The 18,809-nt window shown below is 38.9% G+C and overlaps 1 protein-coding gene across 1 annotated transcript in view; it reads right to left on the bottom strand.

Moving 5' to 3' along the window:
• Positions 1-2,672: 2,672 nt before the first annotated feature.
• The window catches only part of LOC124384130 (amyloid beta (A4) precursor protein-binding, family B, member 1 interacting protein), a 51,843-nt gene continuing 35,706 nt past the window's right edge, over positions 2,673-18,809 (bottom strand). Inside the window, exons 10-14 of the mRNA XM_046846706.1 lie at positions 18,223-18,333; positions 10,605-10,703; positions 6,660-6,795; positions 4,566-4,618; positions 2,673-3,843 (exon numbers count right to left, since the gene is read on the bottom strand). Coding sequence (XP_046702662.1) covers positions 3,196-3,843; positions 4,566-4,618; positions 6,660-6,795; positions 10,605-10,703; positions 18,223-18,333 — 1,047 coding nt within the window. The 3' untranslated portion in view covers positions 2,673-3,195. The remainder of the gene's footprint in view (positions 3,844-4,565; positions 4,619-6,659; positions 6,796-10,604; positions 10,704-18,222; positions 18,334-18,809) is intronic.

Genomic DNA, 18,809 nt, shown 5'->3' on the forward strand with positions numbered 1-18,809 from the left:
CGTCATATTCAGACCCATTTCTTTTTCTGTGTCATTTTACTGAGTGTTGTTTATTTTTATTGTTATACTATTTGCAAATGTTATATCTATTTTATATTTTAATTACCTTTCCTCATGATTTTTGTAAACTTACATTTTATAATGCAGAATTTATCCTTTTATACTTTGTATTCTTATTTAATAATAATAATAATAATAATAATAATAATAATAATAATAATAATAATAAATCATATAAAGTTCATTTAACCAGGCAGATAAATATCCACCTAAATGCTTGAAAACAGTCTATCTAATCAAAAAAAGGACCGGAAATGGGCGGGATGCAGTATCTACAAGAGATTCTCAATGCAACAGTACACCGTGCTAATTATGTTAGAGTGCAGATTGTGGCGCAGAACCCGGAAGTGTTTTAAACAGGTAAAGTACCAGGTTCATCTACTGAGTGGGGAAAAAAGTGTGAAATCCTAAAGAAATAAAGTGATTCTGTGAATCTGCTCTTCATATTTTTGGGGGATTGTCCCCATACACAAATATTTTGGATTAAATTTTCCTCATTTATTTCCTAGATTTCTCTCAATTCTCCAAATATGTTCTGTTTAGTAAAAATGCAAATATGATGAGGTCTTTATTATTAATCTTTTATTATTGCTCAACAAATCTCATATCCATCGTAGTAGATACTTACCTACTTTCCCATACTTACATCCTGTATATATAATTTGATACTTTGGCAATAAAAAAATGAATAATGATCAGGTTCTCCTCATAGTATCCACATAGTGTGCTTTATTATTAATGTGTTAATTAATGTGTTGTTAAAAAACAACGTCTTGTCACGTTAAGCCATGTTAAGAGTTTTCTCTACTGAAAACACCGAGTGTGTGTGTGCATGGTGCATCACAAAAATAGAGTTTTCTCTCTTTTTTTACAGACCATGTGGGATCTCTGGGGTCTCTCCTCTCATGATTATTTCAACCTTCAACGTCACATAATCAGTATCTGTACAGTGTATCTTTTTCTCACTACACTTCATTTGATAAAGAAGGTCAGTGGTTAAGACTCTGAGTTTCTGATCAGGAAGTGGTTCAGGCCTCAGTATTGCCAAACTGTCCCTCTTATGGCCCCTGAACAAAGCTCTTAACCTTCAGTGCTCCAGGGGTCAGGTATCATGACTGACCCTGTACTCTGACCCCAGCTTCCTAACATCACTGGGATGTGAGGACAGAATTAGTCTTTTTCAGTCAGATGGACGACTCAAGAGAATAAAATAGCCTGTATTTGTCACATATACATCACAGCACATCCTATCTTGTTCACACACTGTGGTCAGAATACAGGGTCAGCCACAAAACCACGCCCCTGGAGCACTGAGGGTTAAGGGCCTTGCTAAAGGGACACACCAGTGGCAGCTTGGTGATACCAGGGATTAAACCCCCAACCTTCCGAACAGCATTTCAGCACGTAATCCCCTGAGTTCCCACCCATTTCAGAATGAGAGGTATTTCCCCATGAGTGTGTTGTGCCATTTCCCTTGTGTAACCATCACTATGAGTACACACACTTCTTAACACCTATTTATCTGTGTGTATTTTGTAATAAGTGTTACAGTACGAGCGTTAGCTCTCACTGTGTGTGTTGAGGAACTGGCCGGCCGAGTCACCTATTAGGAAAGCAGAGAATAACGGCTTCTCTGAGGTGAGGACATCTGAGGGCGTTCAGATCGACTTGAGATTAACATATTTACTAAACGTATGATAAAAAACTATTTCACACAGTGTGTGAGTGAGTGTGTGAGTGAGTAAGTGTATGAGTGTGAGTGTGTGAGTAAGTGTATGAGTGTGAGTGTGTGAGTAAGTGTATGAGTATGAGTGTGTGAGTAAGTGTATAAGTGTGAGTGAGTGAGTGTATGTGTGTGAGTACACGTAGCCTGTTCAGATGATGTTCAGATGTTACATGATTATAAATTATGTTTGAAATGTTATAAGCAGCTGCCATGATCTGGCTAAACCTTTCAGACTGATGTATACAATCAGCATATAATGTATTTCTTAGGTCTAGACAGAGGAGATTTAACAAATTTAAGAACTTAGAGTTAACATCTATACAGAGTATAAAGCATTTTTGTGTCTGGTAGTTGTTCTGTAGGTGGCGTACAGATGGCGCTGTTGCTTCACATATAGAATAAACCCTATATATATATATATATATATATATATATATATATATATATATATATATATATATATATATATATATATATATATATATATTCATATTCATGCTCAGGGCGTGGAGCAGAGGTCAAGGCAGTTGAGTGGACAGGGTTGCCAGGTTGTGCTCATTGAAATACTTAAAGGCAGCTGCCAAGATTTGGTTTTATTCTTCAAATAATTCGATTTATTCTTATATATTTGCCTGAACGAATGCATAGTGAACTTGCAGACTGTTTCTGATAATGTACAGATCCATTTCTACTGTTACGTAAAGATAACGAGAGAGAAATTGCGATGGATAGGAAGAAAATAATGTCTAGCCATTATTATTGTTATTTATTTTCCTAAAAAAAAGTTAATAAAAATGTGTTTTCCAATTCCTGATTGATTCCTGATAATTTTGGAGGGTTTTTTTTTTGGCCAGTAATTTATCTGAAACATGACAAAACTGATTAATTACATATATTCTTATCTATTAATTTTATTACATTATAACACATTGTTGTAATATAAGCCAATGCTGGTACTTGTGTATTTTTTTACTCATCACACCAACCAAAAACAGGTCTGAATAATATGACTGAAACACATATAGTGTGAATATATATTCATTTTTATGTTGTGCATTATTTGTATAGAGGGGGTGCATCTTTTCTTGTAATTTATTTTATTAAAAATGAGATTTAAGCACATGATCGCACATTGAAACTGAGTATATCGATTCTTTAAAAAAACCCTGGAGACTTGTTTATTTCTGCACAGAAATAAACAGTGATTTTATACAAACCTTTCACTCATTACACATTAATTGCAAGTTTCCATTCCTATTTCCCCGGTTCTAACTTCAGCTATACCTCAGAAAAGAAATTCGATAAATCGGAGCACCGATAGATTAGTCCCCAAAATACGAATCCAGACAAATCCACATATTTACAGCAAATATATATAGCGTCAAAAAAGGGTGAATTTTGCTGCAAGTTCACTGTCCACGTTTTTTCTGCATGGCCACCATGAGTTCTGACATGAAGTCACCACCAGAGGGCGCCGATTGTGTCGGTGTAGTTCTCTTTGGAGGTGGAGGTCCGACTTTCCTCAGAGACCCTGGTGTGGGCTTGAATCCTGCTCCAGAAGATGATGATGGTGGTGGTGGTGGAGGAGGAGGTGGAGGAACACCACCTGCAGCTATAGGAGGAGGTGGTGGTGGAAGATGATCTCCACCTAGTCGTGGAGGAGGAGGTGGAGGTGGTGGAAGATGATCTCCACCTAAAGCTGAAACTGGAGGAGGTGGTGGAGGTGGTGGAAAATGATCTCCACCTAGAGCTTGAAGAGGTGGAGAAGGAGGAGGGAGGAACACATCTGGAGGAGGTGGAGGAAGCTCTCCCAACATCATGGGAGGAGGTGGAGGGAGGAAGTCAGGAGGAAGCTCCATGTCATTGCTCGGCGGTGGAGGAAGCGGAAAGTCTGAGGGTGGAAGAGGGAAGGTGGGAACGGCTTGCTGAGGGCCGAGTGACGGGAGCTGCTTCTTCACAGGCAGAAATGGTGGTGGTGGTGGAGCCAGAGGCAGGCTGGGGTCCGGGGGTGGTGGGGGCAGGACGTGGCCTGGAGGTGGTGGAATGAAAGCCGGGGCCTTAAAAAAAACAAACAAAAATGTTGTTTTTAGAATATAGTTTAAATCATATTTTCTGATTAAGAGGTTAATGTAGATAATCGATTATTAAAACTACACGTTTATTCGAAGGTTAATAAGCTCAAAATAAAGATGAAGCAGGGTATGTTGTGTAGTATATTATTTGTTGGAAGAGATTTATATTTATTGTCATTTATACAAAATTACACAAAGATTTATTAGCTTTTGCTTTATGCAAATGTGGTGTATTATTAGCTAATATCATGGGTCAAGTACAAACCGACTCTTTGAATCGACTCGTCTCAAAGAGTGATTCATATTTTGTCTATTAATCCTTAGCTGCATTGCCATATTTTCATTATAGGATCTATAATCAAAGTGTGTGTACGTAGACTTAAATACTTCTAAATCTTCTGTAATCATGTTCAACCCTAATACAAGTTCTGTCAAGGTCTTTTTAATTTTCTGCATTTTCAGCAACTTGGCAACCTCAAACTTCTCGTGCAGCATTTTGTTACAAACAGCTGAGAAATATGTCTAACACTGCGAGTCAGTATCAGGTGTTAGTTGTTAGACAGGACAACAACATGGCGTGTTAAGAGCTTCCACGTGTTAGCGCTTGAGGAAAAAATGTACCGTCGTTACGGCTTAGAACAGGAAATGCACATGGATTTCTCTCTCATGCAATGAATACAAGTAGAGCATTTTATTAGCTCGTGTACCTTGAGTGCTGGCTCCGAGTGGGGCTGAGGAGCATGTCCGTTTGCTGCTTTGGCTGAAAAACACAATCATTTCATTCTGACATGTTTTATATCCTTGCTTTAGTTTAAAGATGGAAAAACGTCAATTAAATGTTATTTGGATTGCGCTGTTAACAACACGGGCATCGTCACAAAGCAGCTTTACAGCGTTAAGTTCAGCGGCTGTGAAAAAGTGTGGAAACAACTGGTATTTTATGGTTTTTGAGACACAACAGAAGAATTTGTGTAAAAGACGGAGAACAGGAGAGAAGATGTTAGCAGTCTACCTCACCCCCACAGTCAAACATGGAGGTTGGAGACTTATTCCAAGTGAAAGGAATCTTTAACCAACATGGCTACCATTCTACACTTCAACATACACCATGCAATTCCATCTGGACTGCGGCTAATTGGAAGTGACGTCACCATACAGGAAGAGCCGAAGCCTAAATTCGAGTTCTGTAAGAGTTATTTACAGAGCAAACAGTCGTCTGGAGTGATATCTCTCATGGAATGAGCTTCCCAGTCACCTCACCTAAATCCTATTGAACTGCTCTGGGATCAAATGCATCAAAGAAATCTCCAACCAGTGAAGAACATCTTTGGGAAGTTTTACAAGAGGCACAGCGAAGTTTTTCAGCTGAATGTTGAAAATTGTTATTTATGCAAAAAAGGGGGATTTTTCAATGAAAATCAAGTGGAACATCTGGACATTTAAATACTTGTTTGGTCAAAGTCGGTCTTTATACTGTTATATTACTGATTTTGTTGCATAAAAAACAAGAGGAACATGCACATGTCTCTCAAAAACCATAAAAGATTATTGAATGTAGATCATTTAATTTAAAAAATAAAGAAAGTTTATAATGTATTTATTAATTTATTAAAGGTTTTCACACTACTTCTTGCTTTCTTTACATATATTACATACATCTTGCACTAATATACGGTTGTTGTACTTTTTTACCAGTCTTTATAAATTGTATATTAAATCTATATAGTATATATTTATATTTTGATAAATATATTACATGCTGTACATATATTTACATATTTATCTGCTCTTGCCAATTTGCACAATTGCTACTATGTGCACTTTTGGTAGATGCAAAACTGCATTTCGTTGCTGTGTACCTGTACTGTACTGTGCAATGACAATACACTTGTATCTTTCTATTTATCTTTGAAGATCTGCTTTACATGGGTTGGACTGAAAGATCTCCTGCTATAGAGCTCTAAACCCTATTGAACACCTTTGGGATGAATGTGAACGCTGACTGCACCCCAGCTTCTCACCTACATCACTACCTGACTTTAATGACACCCTTGTGTCTGAATGAATCTCCACAAATCTAGTGGAACATCTACTCAGAAGAGCGGAGGTTATTATTATAAGAGCAAATGAAGACTAAATGTGGAACAGGACATTGAAAAAGCACAAAATCGTATGGTCAGGTGTCCACAAATATTTGTTCATATAGTCTATGTATTTCGTTAGCTGCCATGTGACAATGTCCAGTTTATAAAAGAAATAAACACTTAAACACAAACTTAATCTTAAAATTATCACAAAAATATTAACTTTTATAGAGCTGAGCAGTGAAAAATATCATTTTGGAAAAGAACAATGGGAAACACAAAACCATAAATCATTTTCATAAAGGTTTTGTGAAAGTGGTGTAGAATAAAATTCTACATTTATATTCATATTCAGAAAAGTTGATGCTGTTTAATGATTGCTGTCTATACACAAGTATCATGGGAGGTTGTATTATTGGACTCCAAAGGTTATCAGTTTAAATCCCAGCCACACCAAGCTGCCACTCCTGGGCCCCTGAGCAAGGCCCCAAACCCTACCGTTGCTCAGTTGTATGAATGAAATAAATGTAAATCTATATCTGTTACTAGTCATAATGAAGGAACATCTGTAGAATCTTAACTTTAAATATAAAAGGCCTTGGTAGATTCATCATTTCGTCATGTATGGGGTGTGCAAACTTTTGCACTTGGCTGTATCTGGTTGTTTTATGTAAGAATTCACAAGGCTTTAGTTTATAATGTGTAATATGTGGTTACCTTTCGGTGTTGGTGAAGGTGTAGATGCAGTGGAGGATGACGGACTCGGCTGGAGGCTCCTGTTCGTCCAGACTGAAGACAGAGACGACCCTTTTCTCACAGCATTCTTATAGTTCTCATATAACGTCTTACCGTACTGGAGAGACACACACACACACACACACACACACACACACACACAGTTAACAATTTCCTCCTTGATCCTGGACATGAACATGTTCATAAATGCAGATCCAAATCTTCATATGCATTTTTCACATGCTGCTCTTAAATGATAAACAACAGAGAAAGCATGTACTTACACATTTCATTTTATAGTGGAACTGAATATATATACAGAATGTTATTGCACAATGTGGAGGTCAAGTCAATAAGCTTTTATTGTCATTTTCACCATATATAGCTGATGCAGCACACAGTGAAATGGGACAACGTTTCTCCAGAACCCTGGTGCTACATTAAACAACATAGAGCAACATCACACAATATAAAGCTACATAAGGTCAATAATGAGCTGAGGTGAAGTGGAGATCCACACCTAGCTGTGGATTATCACCTTATACCCTGGTCAATTTCCAGTAAGGATGAGCAGCTTCATAACTGAGGCGGATGCGATTCACATCTTGATGCAAAACCAATGATATAATACATGAAAGATACATATGAAGTAGCTATGTGATACGATTCACCCCTATTATGATGCAGTGCGATTTAAGTCAACACAATGCGATTCAATGAAATAAGACGCAATGGAAAAAATACAGTGTTGAAAAAATAATGTCCCACAATTAACAGTGTGTGTCAGAGCACAAACCACGTTATGAAGTCCAAGGAATTGTCTGTAGACCTCAGAGACAGTATTGTATCGAGGCACAGATCTGGGGAAGGGAAAAGAAGTGGAAGAAGTTTGGAACCACCAGGACTCTTCCTAGAGCGGAGCTGCCCGCCAAACTGATCGATCGGGGAGAAAGGCCTTAGTCAGGTAGGTAAACAAGAACCCGATCGTCACTCTAAAAGAGCTCCAGCATTTCTCTGTGAAGAGAGTAGAACTTTCCAGAAGAATAACCATCTCTTCAGCACTCCACCAATCAGGCCTGAATGGTAAAGTGGCCAGATGGAAGCCACTTCTCAGTAAAAGGCACATGACAGTGCACCTGGACTTTGCCAAAAGGCAATGGAAAACAAAGATTGAACTCTTTGGCCTGAATGCCGACGGGTCTTGTTCACATTTACATTTATGCCATTTAACAGACACTCTTATCCAGAGTGACTTACATTTGTCATTTTTTTTATACAACCGAGCAGTTCAGGGTTAAGGGCCTTGCTCAAGGACCCAACAGTGGAAGCTTGGCAGTGCTGGGGCTTGAACACATGACCTTCAGATCAGGAACCCAAAGCTTTAACCACTGATTTATCACATCCCTGCCATGTCTGGAAGAAACCAGGCATCGCTCATCACCTGGCCAATACCATTCCTACAGTGAAGCATGGTGGTGGCAGCATCATGCTGTGGGGATTTTTCAGTGACAGGAACTGGGAGACTCGTCAGGATCTAAGGGAAAGATGAATGCAGATGTATAGAGACATCCTTGATGAAAACCTGCTCTGGACCTCAGACTGGGGCAACGGTTTATCTTCCAACAGGACAACAACCCAAATCACACAGTCAAGGTAACAAAGAAGTGGCTACAGGACGACTCTGTGAATATCCTTGAGCAACCCAGCCAGAGTCCAGACTAGAACCCGATTGAACATCTCTGGAGAGATCTGAAAATGGCTGTGCATCAACACTCCTCATCCAACCTGATGGAGCTTGAGAAGTTCTGCAAAGAAGAATGGGAAAAACTGGCCCAAAAATAGGTGCATCAAGCTTGTAGCATCAAACTCAAAAAGACTTGAGGCTGTAATTGGTGCCAAAGGAGCTTCAACAACGTATTGAGCAAAAGCTGTGAATACTTATGTACATGTGACTTTAATAACTTGTTTATTTTTAACAAATTTGCAAAGATTTCAAACAAACTTCTTTCATGTTGTCATGTTGTTATGGGTTATTGTTAGAATTTAATCCATTTTGGCATAAAAGCTGAAACATACAAAAATGTCGAAAAGCGCTGTGAATACTTTCTGGATGCACTGTATGATGTTCTGCACGTCAATATGGTGCAGAAGGTTCTTTTTTTGTTCTTTGGTTCAGACATCAATTTACTTAAGTGCTTTCTGACTTCTAACGCATGGCTTCTTTCACACACACGGCTTTGTAGTACAAGAAAAGAAAAAAAAAGATTCAATAAAGCCAGATGTTCTCTACCTGCATCTCTACCTCTGCCATGTTAATCTGTATTCTATGTGACTCTCAGGACACCCCTCGGTCTCCGTAGTGTTGTGAGACATCATATTCACGTAGCAGCAGTGATGCCGAGAGAATGCGCTTGAGAAACAGTTTAGTAAAGAGAAATCGATCTATGTATATAAAAACATTAGGCACAAATTATCGGTTACTTTCTAAATAATAAATGTATAGCGCATCTACTAATAATTACATATAAATAAATCGTTTTTTACTCATGCAAAAAATTATTCATACCGATAAAAAAGCCAACTTGTATCCCATGCACACTTTTTTAAATGGATGCATCACATTGATAACTTTTATGCTGATGCACCAGCCAATGGCTAAATCCTGCCATCTCTTCTTCCCAGCATTGACAAGTTAAAGCTCTCACTGTAGCGCAAACCTGACTGAACGGATCACAATAATGCTTTATTATCCTTCCTTATTTATAAATGGCTCATTAGAGATGAGACGTGGGGGTTCAAGCCACGGTATCACCAAACTGCCACTCTGGGGCCCTTGAGCAAGGCCCTTTAACCTCTGCTCTCTAAGGGTACTGTATCATGGCTGACACTGTGCTTTAATCCCAGCTTCCTAACATTGATGGGATGTTGTGAAGTAAGAATTTCACTGTGTTGTAATGCAGTGGTCCCCGACCTTCAGGCCGCAGACCGGCACCGGTCTGTGGGTCAATTGGTACCGGGCCACACAGAAAGAATACATAACTTACATTATTTCCATTTTATTTATTATCTGATTCTAAACGATGTTTTATTTTGGAAAATGATCGGATTCTCTCCTCCACATCTGTCTATGACTCACTCTTGATGCATGTCATGATGCCTCGGTCACATGTCTTACCTCCATTCACTACCTTCTTAAAGGGGCTGCTCCGGCCGCTAACACATAATACATTACTGCTAAATTCAAACCCCCAAGCAAGCAAACTGAACAAAAAACAATACAGTGGATTCACGTTGATTATTATATTTAGGAAATACCAGTTTTTATACCGGTCGTATCATTTTATTTTGTTGTATTTATCCACCACTCCTTAAAGCCCAGTCCATGAAAATAATGGCCGACATTAAACCATTCTGTGAAAATATTGTCCGATATTTACCCGGTGCGTGGCGCAAAAAAGGTTGGGGACAACTGTTGTAATGCACATGTTACAGGTAAAAAGCACCTTTAAATAATAGTATTATAAAGAGAGAGGGAAAGAAAGCTATGTCTCTACTAATATTACAGTTGCTGTAGTCAACTCAGGGTGCTATTTATTGTTATATTTCTCCTTTGAACATTTTCTTCTCCAGTTTATTTAATTCAAAGAATGAAGAAATGAGTAGAGAAGATGTCGAAGCTTATAAATGTGAGGAAATATGGACACTTGGTACCTTGGAAGTCAATAACCATTTTGAAGTAAGCTAAATAAATAAATATGAAATATGTAAATCACTCTAGCTTGCATTAATAACAGGTATATGAGGAGTCAGGTGAAGAGTAGGATCTTGTTGTAGTCTAAAATGTGTAATGTTTTTTATCAAAGTCAGTTGACTCAAATATAAATGCGTCTTACACAGATAACAAGTCCTCACAGTGGTTTATCTCACCTTAGCGATACGGATCCCCGTAACCCACAGGTTCATGGTCCATTCATCGTCACAGCACAGGTACTTGATGTACTGAGACTCCTTTTGGATCTGAGGATGCTGGAGACACAACACACAAGCTTCATTAACACCAGAGACATTACAGTTTTAAAAATATTACTAGTTTTTATTTTTATTTTGGCTTTTAATTTCAGTTTCATTCATCACATTGATATAAATAGTTATTTTTTTTTTATACTTGAAAAATCATTACTTTTATTTTCTATTAAGTTTGAGTTTTATTTTTAATTCTAATTTTTTATTTATGGTAAAAGTCTTGATATATTTTAATTAAATAAAAATAAAAGAGGGGACAATGCAACACATTTTTTCACAACGTCCTTTCTTTACTCAGATATAAAAAAATTTACTTTACAGAACATTTTTTGCAAATCACTAGACTTTTGTTTTACTGATGTGCAAAGTCTCAAATCAAGCATAAAAATCTGAAAATCAGATGTCCAATCTCACGCTATAAAATTGTGTCTAACCATACAAGGTAGAAAATAATGGCTCACAAAAACATTGTGAGCTTTCCTTCTGCTAAGTGAGATCAAAACTCACTTAAATTTTATAATACAAAAAAAATTAATTTATCAGGCGTGAAGTGCAATACAGAACCAGTCTTGTCAAGAGAACCATTAATGGACATGTTGGTAAAGGGAACAGAGGTGATGAGGAGGTGATGGGTAGGTATGGTCTTAGGGAGAGGAATGTGGAGGAGCATAGGGTGATGTATAAGAGTGGAGGAAGGTGCACACAGGTGGACTATGATCTATGCAGGAGATGCAACCTGAAAGAGATTGGAGACTGTAAGGTGTTGGCGGGGGACAGTGGAGCTAAACAGCATCGGATGGTGGTCTGTAGGATGGTTCTGGAGGCGAAGAAGAAGAGGAAGGAGAGTGAGGACTGAAAGAAGAATAAGATGGTGGAAGCTGAAGGAGGAAGAGTGTAGTGTGAGATTCAGGGAAGAGGTCAGACAGAGGCTCGGTGGTGGTGAAGAGGTCCTGGATGATTGGGCAACTACTGCAGGAGTGATAAGGCAGATTGTTAGGAAAGTACTTGGTGTGACATCTGGAAATAGAAAGAAGGAAAGACGTGGTGGTGGAATGAGGAAGTGCAGGACAGCATAAGGAGAAAGAGGTTGGTGAAACAGAATTTGATCGACAGAGAGATGAGAAAAGTAGGCAGGAGTACAAGAAGATGGCAGTGGAGTTTTTAACAAGATTAAAAAAGAAGATTCTGGAAGGTGAGAGGATGCCTGAGGAATGGAGAAGGAGTGTGCTGGTACCGATCTTTAAGCATTAGGGAGATGTACAGACCTGCAGTAACTACAGGGGAATAAAGTTAATCAGTCACACCATGAAGTTGTGGGAAAGAGTAGTCGAAGCCAGGCTGAGAGAAAAGGTAATTATCTGTGAGCAACAGTACGGTTTCATGCAGAGGAAGAGCACCACAGATGCCTTATTTGCTTTGAGAATGTTGATGAAGAAGTATAGAGAAGGTCAGAAAGAGTTGCATTGTGTGTTTGTGGATCTAGAGAAAGCATACGACAGGGTGGAGAGAGGAGTTGTGGTAAGTCAGATGTGGCAGAGAAGTATATGAGGGTGGTGCAGGACATGTATGAGGACAGTGTTACAGCAGTGAAGTGTTGCAGTAGGAATGACAGACTGGTTCAAGGTGGAGGTTGGATTGCATCAAGGATTGGCTCTGAGCCCTCTCTTGTTTGCAGTGGTGATAGACAGGTTTATGGATGAGGTCAGACATGAGTCTCCATGGACTATGATGTTTGTGGATGATATTGTGATTTGTGGTGAGAATAGGGAGCAGGTTGAGAAGAGCCTGGAGAGGTGGAGGTACATGCTGGGGAGAAGAGGAATGAAAGTCAGTAGGAGTAAGACAGAGTACATTTGTGTGAATGAGAGGGAGGGCAGTGGAGGGGTGCGGTTGCAGGGAGAAGAGGTGGAGAAGGTGGAGGAGTTCAGGTACCTGGGGTCAACAGTGCAAAGTAATGGAGAGTGTGTTGATGTATGGTTTAGAGACAGTGGCATTGAGTAATAGACAGGAGGTGAAGCTGTAGGTAGCAGAGCTGAAGATGTTGAGGTTTTGATTAGGGGAGTGATGAGAATGGACAGGAATCAAATGAGTTTATTAGAGGAACAGCACATGTAGAATTTTTAGAGACAAGATGCGAGAGGTGCAATTGAGATGGTTTGGACATGATGTAGAGGACAGGGGGGTATGGAGTTGGGGGATTCGCTGTAGAGACCCTTAATAAGAGCAGCTACAAATCGGCATGAGGATGTACTTAATAACCTTTATAACCTAAGCGGCCATTTTCCACTGATCATCGATTGATCTTTCGTGGAGATTGTCAAGAGCACCAAATTTCTTGGTGTACATCTGCCAAAGAAATTCACCTGGTCACTCAACACTAGTTCCATCACCAAGAAAGCCCAGCAGTGCCTCTACTTTCTAAGAAGGTTGAGGAAAGCCCATCTCCCTCCTCCCATCCTGACCATGTTCTACAGGGGGACCATCGAGAGCATCCTGAGCAGCTGCATTACTGCCTGGTTTGAGAACTGCACCGTCTCAGATCGCAAGACCATAAAGAGGATAGTGAAGACAGCTGAGAAGATGATTGGAGTCTCCCTCCCCTCTATGCACCTTATGTGGCAAGGACAGTTACTTCAGTAATGACCTCTGTGTTCTGTTATTTACCTTTATGTTGTGTGATGTCACTCTATGTTGTTTAATGTAGCAAAAGGGTTCTGAAGAAATGTTTTCTCATTTTCACTGTGTACTGAGTCAGCTATATATGGTAGAAATGACAATAAAAGCTTCTTGACTTGACTTAGTTGATTCGCTGTGGCGACCCCTAACAGGAGCAGCCGAAAGAAGAAGACAATAAAAGAGCCCGTGAATTGAATCTTGCTTGGCAGATGGTCTATTTTCTTTTGCACAGACTTTAGCGTAAACCACAATTTGCCTGCTTGCTGGAAATAAATATAAATTATACAGCTGTATGTGCTGATTTGCAAAACCAGTGGTAACTGAATTATGCTGATACCAGTTGTGGTTGGTGAGTCAGGACTGGTTCCTCCCAGTCATGATTACTCTAAAGCTGTGCTGATATTTTGTTACAACCTGTAATCGTCTTCCATGCTGTATAATTTGTTGAATGGAGTCAAACTGTATGCGATTAAAGTGCTCCATGATCACAATTCAAATTTAAATACACCTATTTCTGGAATTTGTAAGAAAACACAGCTGAATTAACACCAAAATATATATTGAAATCACCAATAAACATATTATTTATTAAAAAAAAACAAAACAAACCTACCTCATGAAGATATGAGAGGGGATTAGTCCAAAAATCAAACAAGAACTTACATTGTATTTTTTTCTACTACATTTGGAGGAAACCTGACACTGCTCATTAGCCTGGGAACACCATCCAGACAGTGGAGGAACAAGTTTTAATTACTATTTAACTTCTTTAACGTCAAAGTTCTCCATCATGTCTAACAGGGTTTTGGGAAAATGTTATCAGCTGCAGAGGATCCAGATTTTTGTCAAAACATGCAATAATAGTTGCAGAAAAGTTGTTTAATGGCCCTAATATCTAATCTAAAATTAACAAATGTCTGATATTTCTTATATATATATATATATATATATATATATATATATATATTTTCACCTCCGGAGTGGGTCATTTTGTTAATCATAGCTTGTTAAGGTGTGGTGTGAAGGACACACACACACACACACACACACACACACACACACACACACACACACCTAGAAATAATTGTGTAAGTTGTGATTAGTCACCCGGGCTTAATGAGCTGTAATAAGCAGAGAAGAAGCAGCTTGCTGACCAGATAACCTACATATTTCACTTCCTGTCAGATGAATGTGCATTCAAATGGGGCACTTTATCACATAAAGTTTGAGAATAGATTTGTTAAAGGAGAAGTTGGGAAGAGGAGGTGGTAGGTTAAGTTAAAATCCCAGACACACCAACACCCATTCTTTAGCCCCATAAGTAAAGCCTTTAACCTCTGAGCTGTATACCAAATGGTAACAAAAGGATTCAAGACTAGTTTTGTAGCACGCCAACAGATGGCAGCACGCACAGTCACAGGGAACACCGAACCTTATACGTCAGTGTGCCAAAACATATCCTCCTGTGTACATTGGGAGCTGTGCAATTGGTGCGATTGTGATCACCAAGCTCTCCTCCCACGCAAGGTTTCTCACCAGAAACAACACAATCTCAATTTGGTATCCACCCTGCTCACCAGATTTAGCTCCTGCAGACTTTGCCCTCTTTTCAAAATAAAAAAGATCCTCATCTGGGTGTCACCGAACGTCTATTTATTATCGTTTCATTGTTGTTGAGCTGATCACTGATGTGCATTTAAATGAAAATCGCAGCCCAAAGCCATTGTAGCAGGTAATCTTAATTACAGTTCTTGGGTTTAACGCAAACAGTAAAATCATAGAATAAGATCTAAATGACATCTGGATATTCTTTCATTGGAGTTTCATTATTTAATTGAGGTAATCAATACATCATATTGATCAATATATCAATGCTCACAGAAGAAGCCTTGAGTAAAAAACTGTTTAAGGATTTTTAAGGCATTATGGCATTATGGTTTCAAGTTAGTCCAAATCCATCTTCATGATTCTTGAGTTTTACCCTCCACTGTATGGTTCATTTGGAACTATTCTCATCAACAGTTAATGATTTCTATTTGAACATAAGTCCATCCAATATCAGGATGAATCACACAGGTCCAGATTTCGAGCTACTAGCAGTCCTTTGGTCCTAAAAAGTCTGGATTAAAGCCCAATAAGACATGGCAACCCTTTCTCTAGTAGCAGATAGCTTCCACACAAAATAATTGGATCACAAACAGCTTTTGTATTTTAAGTCTGAGAAACAGACATGTACCGTTTCTCGTGTCTCATGGCTGTTTCTGCTGATAAGCCGTTTTGAGACTGATAGATAGAACTTTCAGATCCTTAAAAAAGCTCATGTTAACTCAGCACATCAGGTTTTCCACTGTGGTTCAGCACAGACTAATTTAAGGCATCAGAGTGCTATAGCTAACACATTGCTACCATTAATCACACAGGAAAACACCAAATCAATTATTTTTAACTCCTGGAAAGTTCTTACTGTCAGTCCTGTGTGGTTTTATTTTACTTTCTGCTGTTTGGTAATACACCTAAATCAGATCATTATGAAGATATCTATGAGAACAGTTTTTTTCTTTAGCAGTTTGCAATGAATACTGCTATTGTCCATTTAAAAACATGTTGTACTTTTTATCTGTTTGTAGTTACATCGAATACCATTGAACATTTTACCCAATTAAGACTAAATAAAGGAGCCTTCAGAGCTTTCTGCTGATTGCCCAGCCAATCGATTTCGAGCTTGGCAACGGCATGGGTCACTACCTCTAAGAGTGCTTTGAAGAGGACTGCCTAAAGGGGGAGTTTTAGGGGGCTCGAAAACCTCCCCCCTCCATTCAGAGGAAGAACCTTGCAAACAAACACTGGACTGGGCAGGTGAGAAAGGCGAAAGGGACAAGCCCATCTCCAACCCCTTTGCGAGGTCCACTTGTGAGCCCCAACGTCCTTAAACGCTGCTTTGCCTCAGCTAAAACGGGTCCAGAACCAGGAGGACCAGGGGCACCCCCTTCAAAGACTGGTTTACATTGTCATGCAAGTGCAATCTGCGCAGTCGGCTCCCTCAAGAACCGACCTAGCATGCTCCGTTCCCAAACAAGCAACACATAGCTTGAGCACTTCCTAAACAACAGAAGCTGGTGCTGGTTTCACTCAATGTGCATTGGACTGATTACCAATTAGATTCAGAGCGTGGACCATGTGGAGACATTCCCAAAGCGTTTCTGATGCAGCTCGAGTTCCTGAAGGGGAACTATGGGTTTATGAAATATACAAATAATTGCAATCTGTTATTTACATTTGACTTTTTTCCAACCTTTATTGGAACTGAGGTTGTATTCCTGTGTATAGGTCTGTATATTAGTTTTGTGTTATCTTGTGGTCATTTGTGCTGTTTTATGTAGATCCTTGGTACTTGAGGAATGTTGTTTAGTTTTACTGTGTACTGTACTGTATATGGTTGAACCGACACTAAAGCCAATCGAACTTGACCTGACTTGATTTGCACAGCCAGACTCTCAGATCTAGTAAGAAACCTCCCCAGAAGAGTGCAAATTATTAGAATAAAAAACGTTAATGGGATGTTCAATAAACATAAACTGTATCAGTTCAGGGATCAGTACGCTTTATTTCATTTCACTTATTTTCAGTTCGATTAACAGATGGACATTTTTTTCTTCCCCTTTTTCTAATGTATTTTCACTTCTTTTTCTCTCCTACCCAATTTTATTTCCGCTTTTTTATTTTCCAAAATTAAATAGCTGTTTAAAAAAAATACAGATATAACAAACATAGTACACAAAGATGCAGAAAAGAATTTTACTGGGTTTCATGGTGATTTTTTTCAACCAAAACTCGCACTACAGTATTTCATCTTGTAGAAGTCTTATAAAAACTTTATATCTACCCAGTGATTATTTTCCTTTAACAGAATATAGTGACTCAAACAATAGAGCCAATAGTGTGTGAATTTATGCAAATGTGTATATGTATTTTTTTTGGCTTTTGTGTGTGTGTGTGTGTGTGTGTGTGTGTGTGTGTGTGTGTGTGTGTGTGTGTGTGTTCGTGTGTCTATGACTCATATACATGTGTGTGTTGTTTGTCTCTGTGTGTTTGTGTGTATGTGTCCATCTACAGTATGTGGGCATGTGTGTGTGTGTGTGTGTGTGTGTGTGTGTGTGTGTGTGTGTGTGTGTGTGTGTGTGTTTTGCACATGTGTAAATGTGTTCCTACAGTATTTTTGTGTGTGTGTTTTTGTCTTTTGTGTTTCCGTATGTGTGTGCGTGCATGTGTGTGTCTGCGTGTATCTGGTCTGTGTGTCTGATTTGTTGCCTTTTGTGTTTCTGTATGTGTTCATGTGTGTATGTTTTGCAAAAGTGTGTTTGTGTATGCTTGCATCTGTGAATACATATTTGTGTGTATGTGTGTTTGTGGTTTGTGTGTGTCTTTTGGAAGTGTGTGTGTGTGTGTGTGTGTGTGTGTGTGTGTGTGTGTGTGTGTGTGTGTGTATCTAGATCTGTCTTCATATTTGTGTGTCTATGTATGTGTGTCTTACTGTGAGTGTATGATTTGTTGTCTGTGTGTGTTTCTGTATGTGTGTGTGTGTGTGTGTGTGTGTGTGTCTGCATGTGTGTATATCTGTCCATTTTATGTCTTTGTGCATTTCTGTATTTGTTTATGTTTATGTGTGTCTGTGTTTGTATCTGTGTCTGCAAATATAGCTTTGTGTGTGTCTGTGTGTGATTTTTTTTGTTGGTATGTTTCTGCATTTGTGCATGTCTATGTGTGCATGTATGTGTGTGTGAGTGAGTATGCATATGTGTGTACGTGTGTGTCTGTCAGTGTGTGTGTGTTTGTTCAGTAAACTCACCTTGAGGATGAAGCAGTGGTCAGTGGGGGCTTTGTATCTGGTTTTGTACTCGTTGCAGTAATACACATTCACATTATCAAACTGCAAAAGACACACCATGTCTTTAGATGCCTAACAAATGGAGTGAAAGAGGAGAAGAGAGAGAAAGAGAGAAAGAAAGAGATAGATTATTCAAGCTTTTAATATTTGAATTTATTTAACAGAGCAGTTTTTTTTACTGCTTTTTAAAAGCCCTTGTACTTGATAAAGTGAAGATAAGTTGAAGTTTTACTGCAATGTACCACCCCTCTAGTCCCTCTGGAGATCTTCTAACAGGTTGTTTACTCTCAGAAAAGGATCTAAGTGGTAGCACAGAGGGTTCAAAAGATGGACTTCCCAATGGAAGGTTGTGAGTTCAAATCCCAGCACCACCAAGCTGCCACTTTTAGGCCCCTGATAAGGTCCTTATCCCTTCAACTGCTCAGTGTAAAAAACAAGATAATTGTATTATCACGGGTTGTTCTGGATAAGCATGTCTACCAACTGTCCTAAATATGAGGGAATCAAGTTTAGATTTCATTTATAGCATTTGGCAGACGGTTTTATCC

Source organism: Silurus meridionalis, chromosome 4, assembly GCF_014805685.1.
Source record: "Silurus meridionalis isolate SWU-2019-XX chromosome 4, ASM1480568v1, whole genome shotgun sequence".
NCBI classification, from domain to species: domain Eukaryota; kingdom Metazoa; phylum Chordata; class Actinopteri; order Siluriformes; family Siluridae; genus Silurus; species Silurus meridionalis.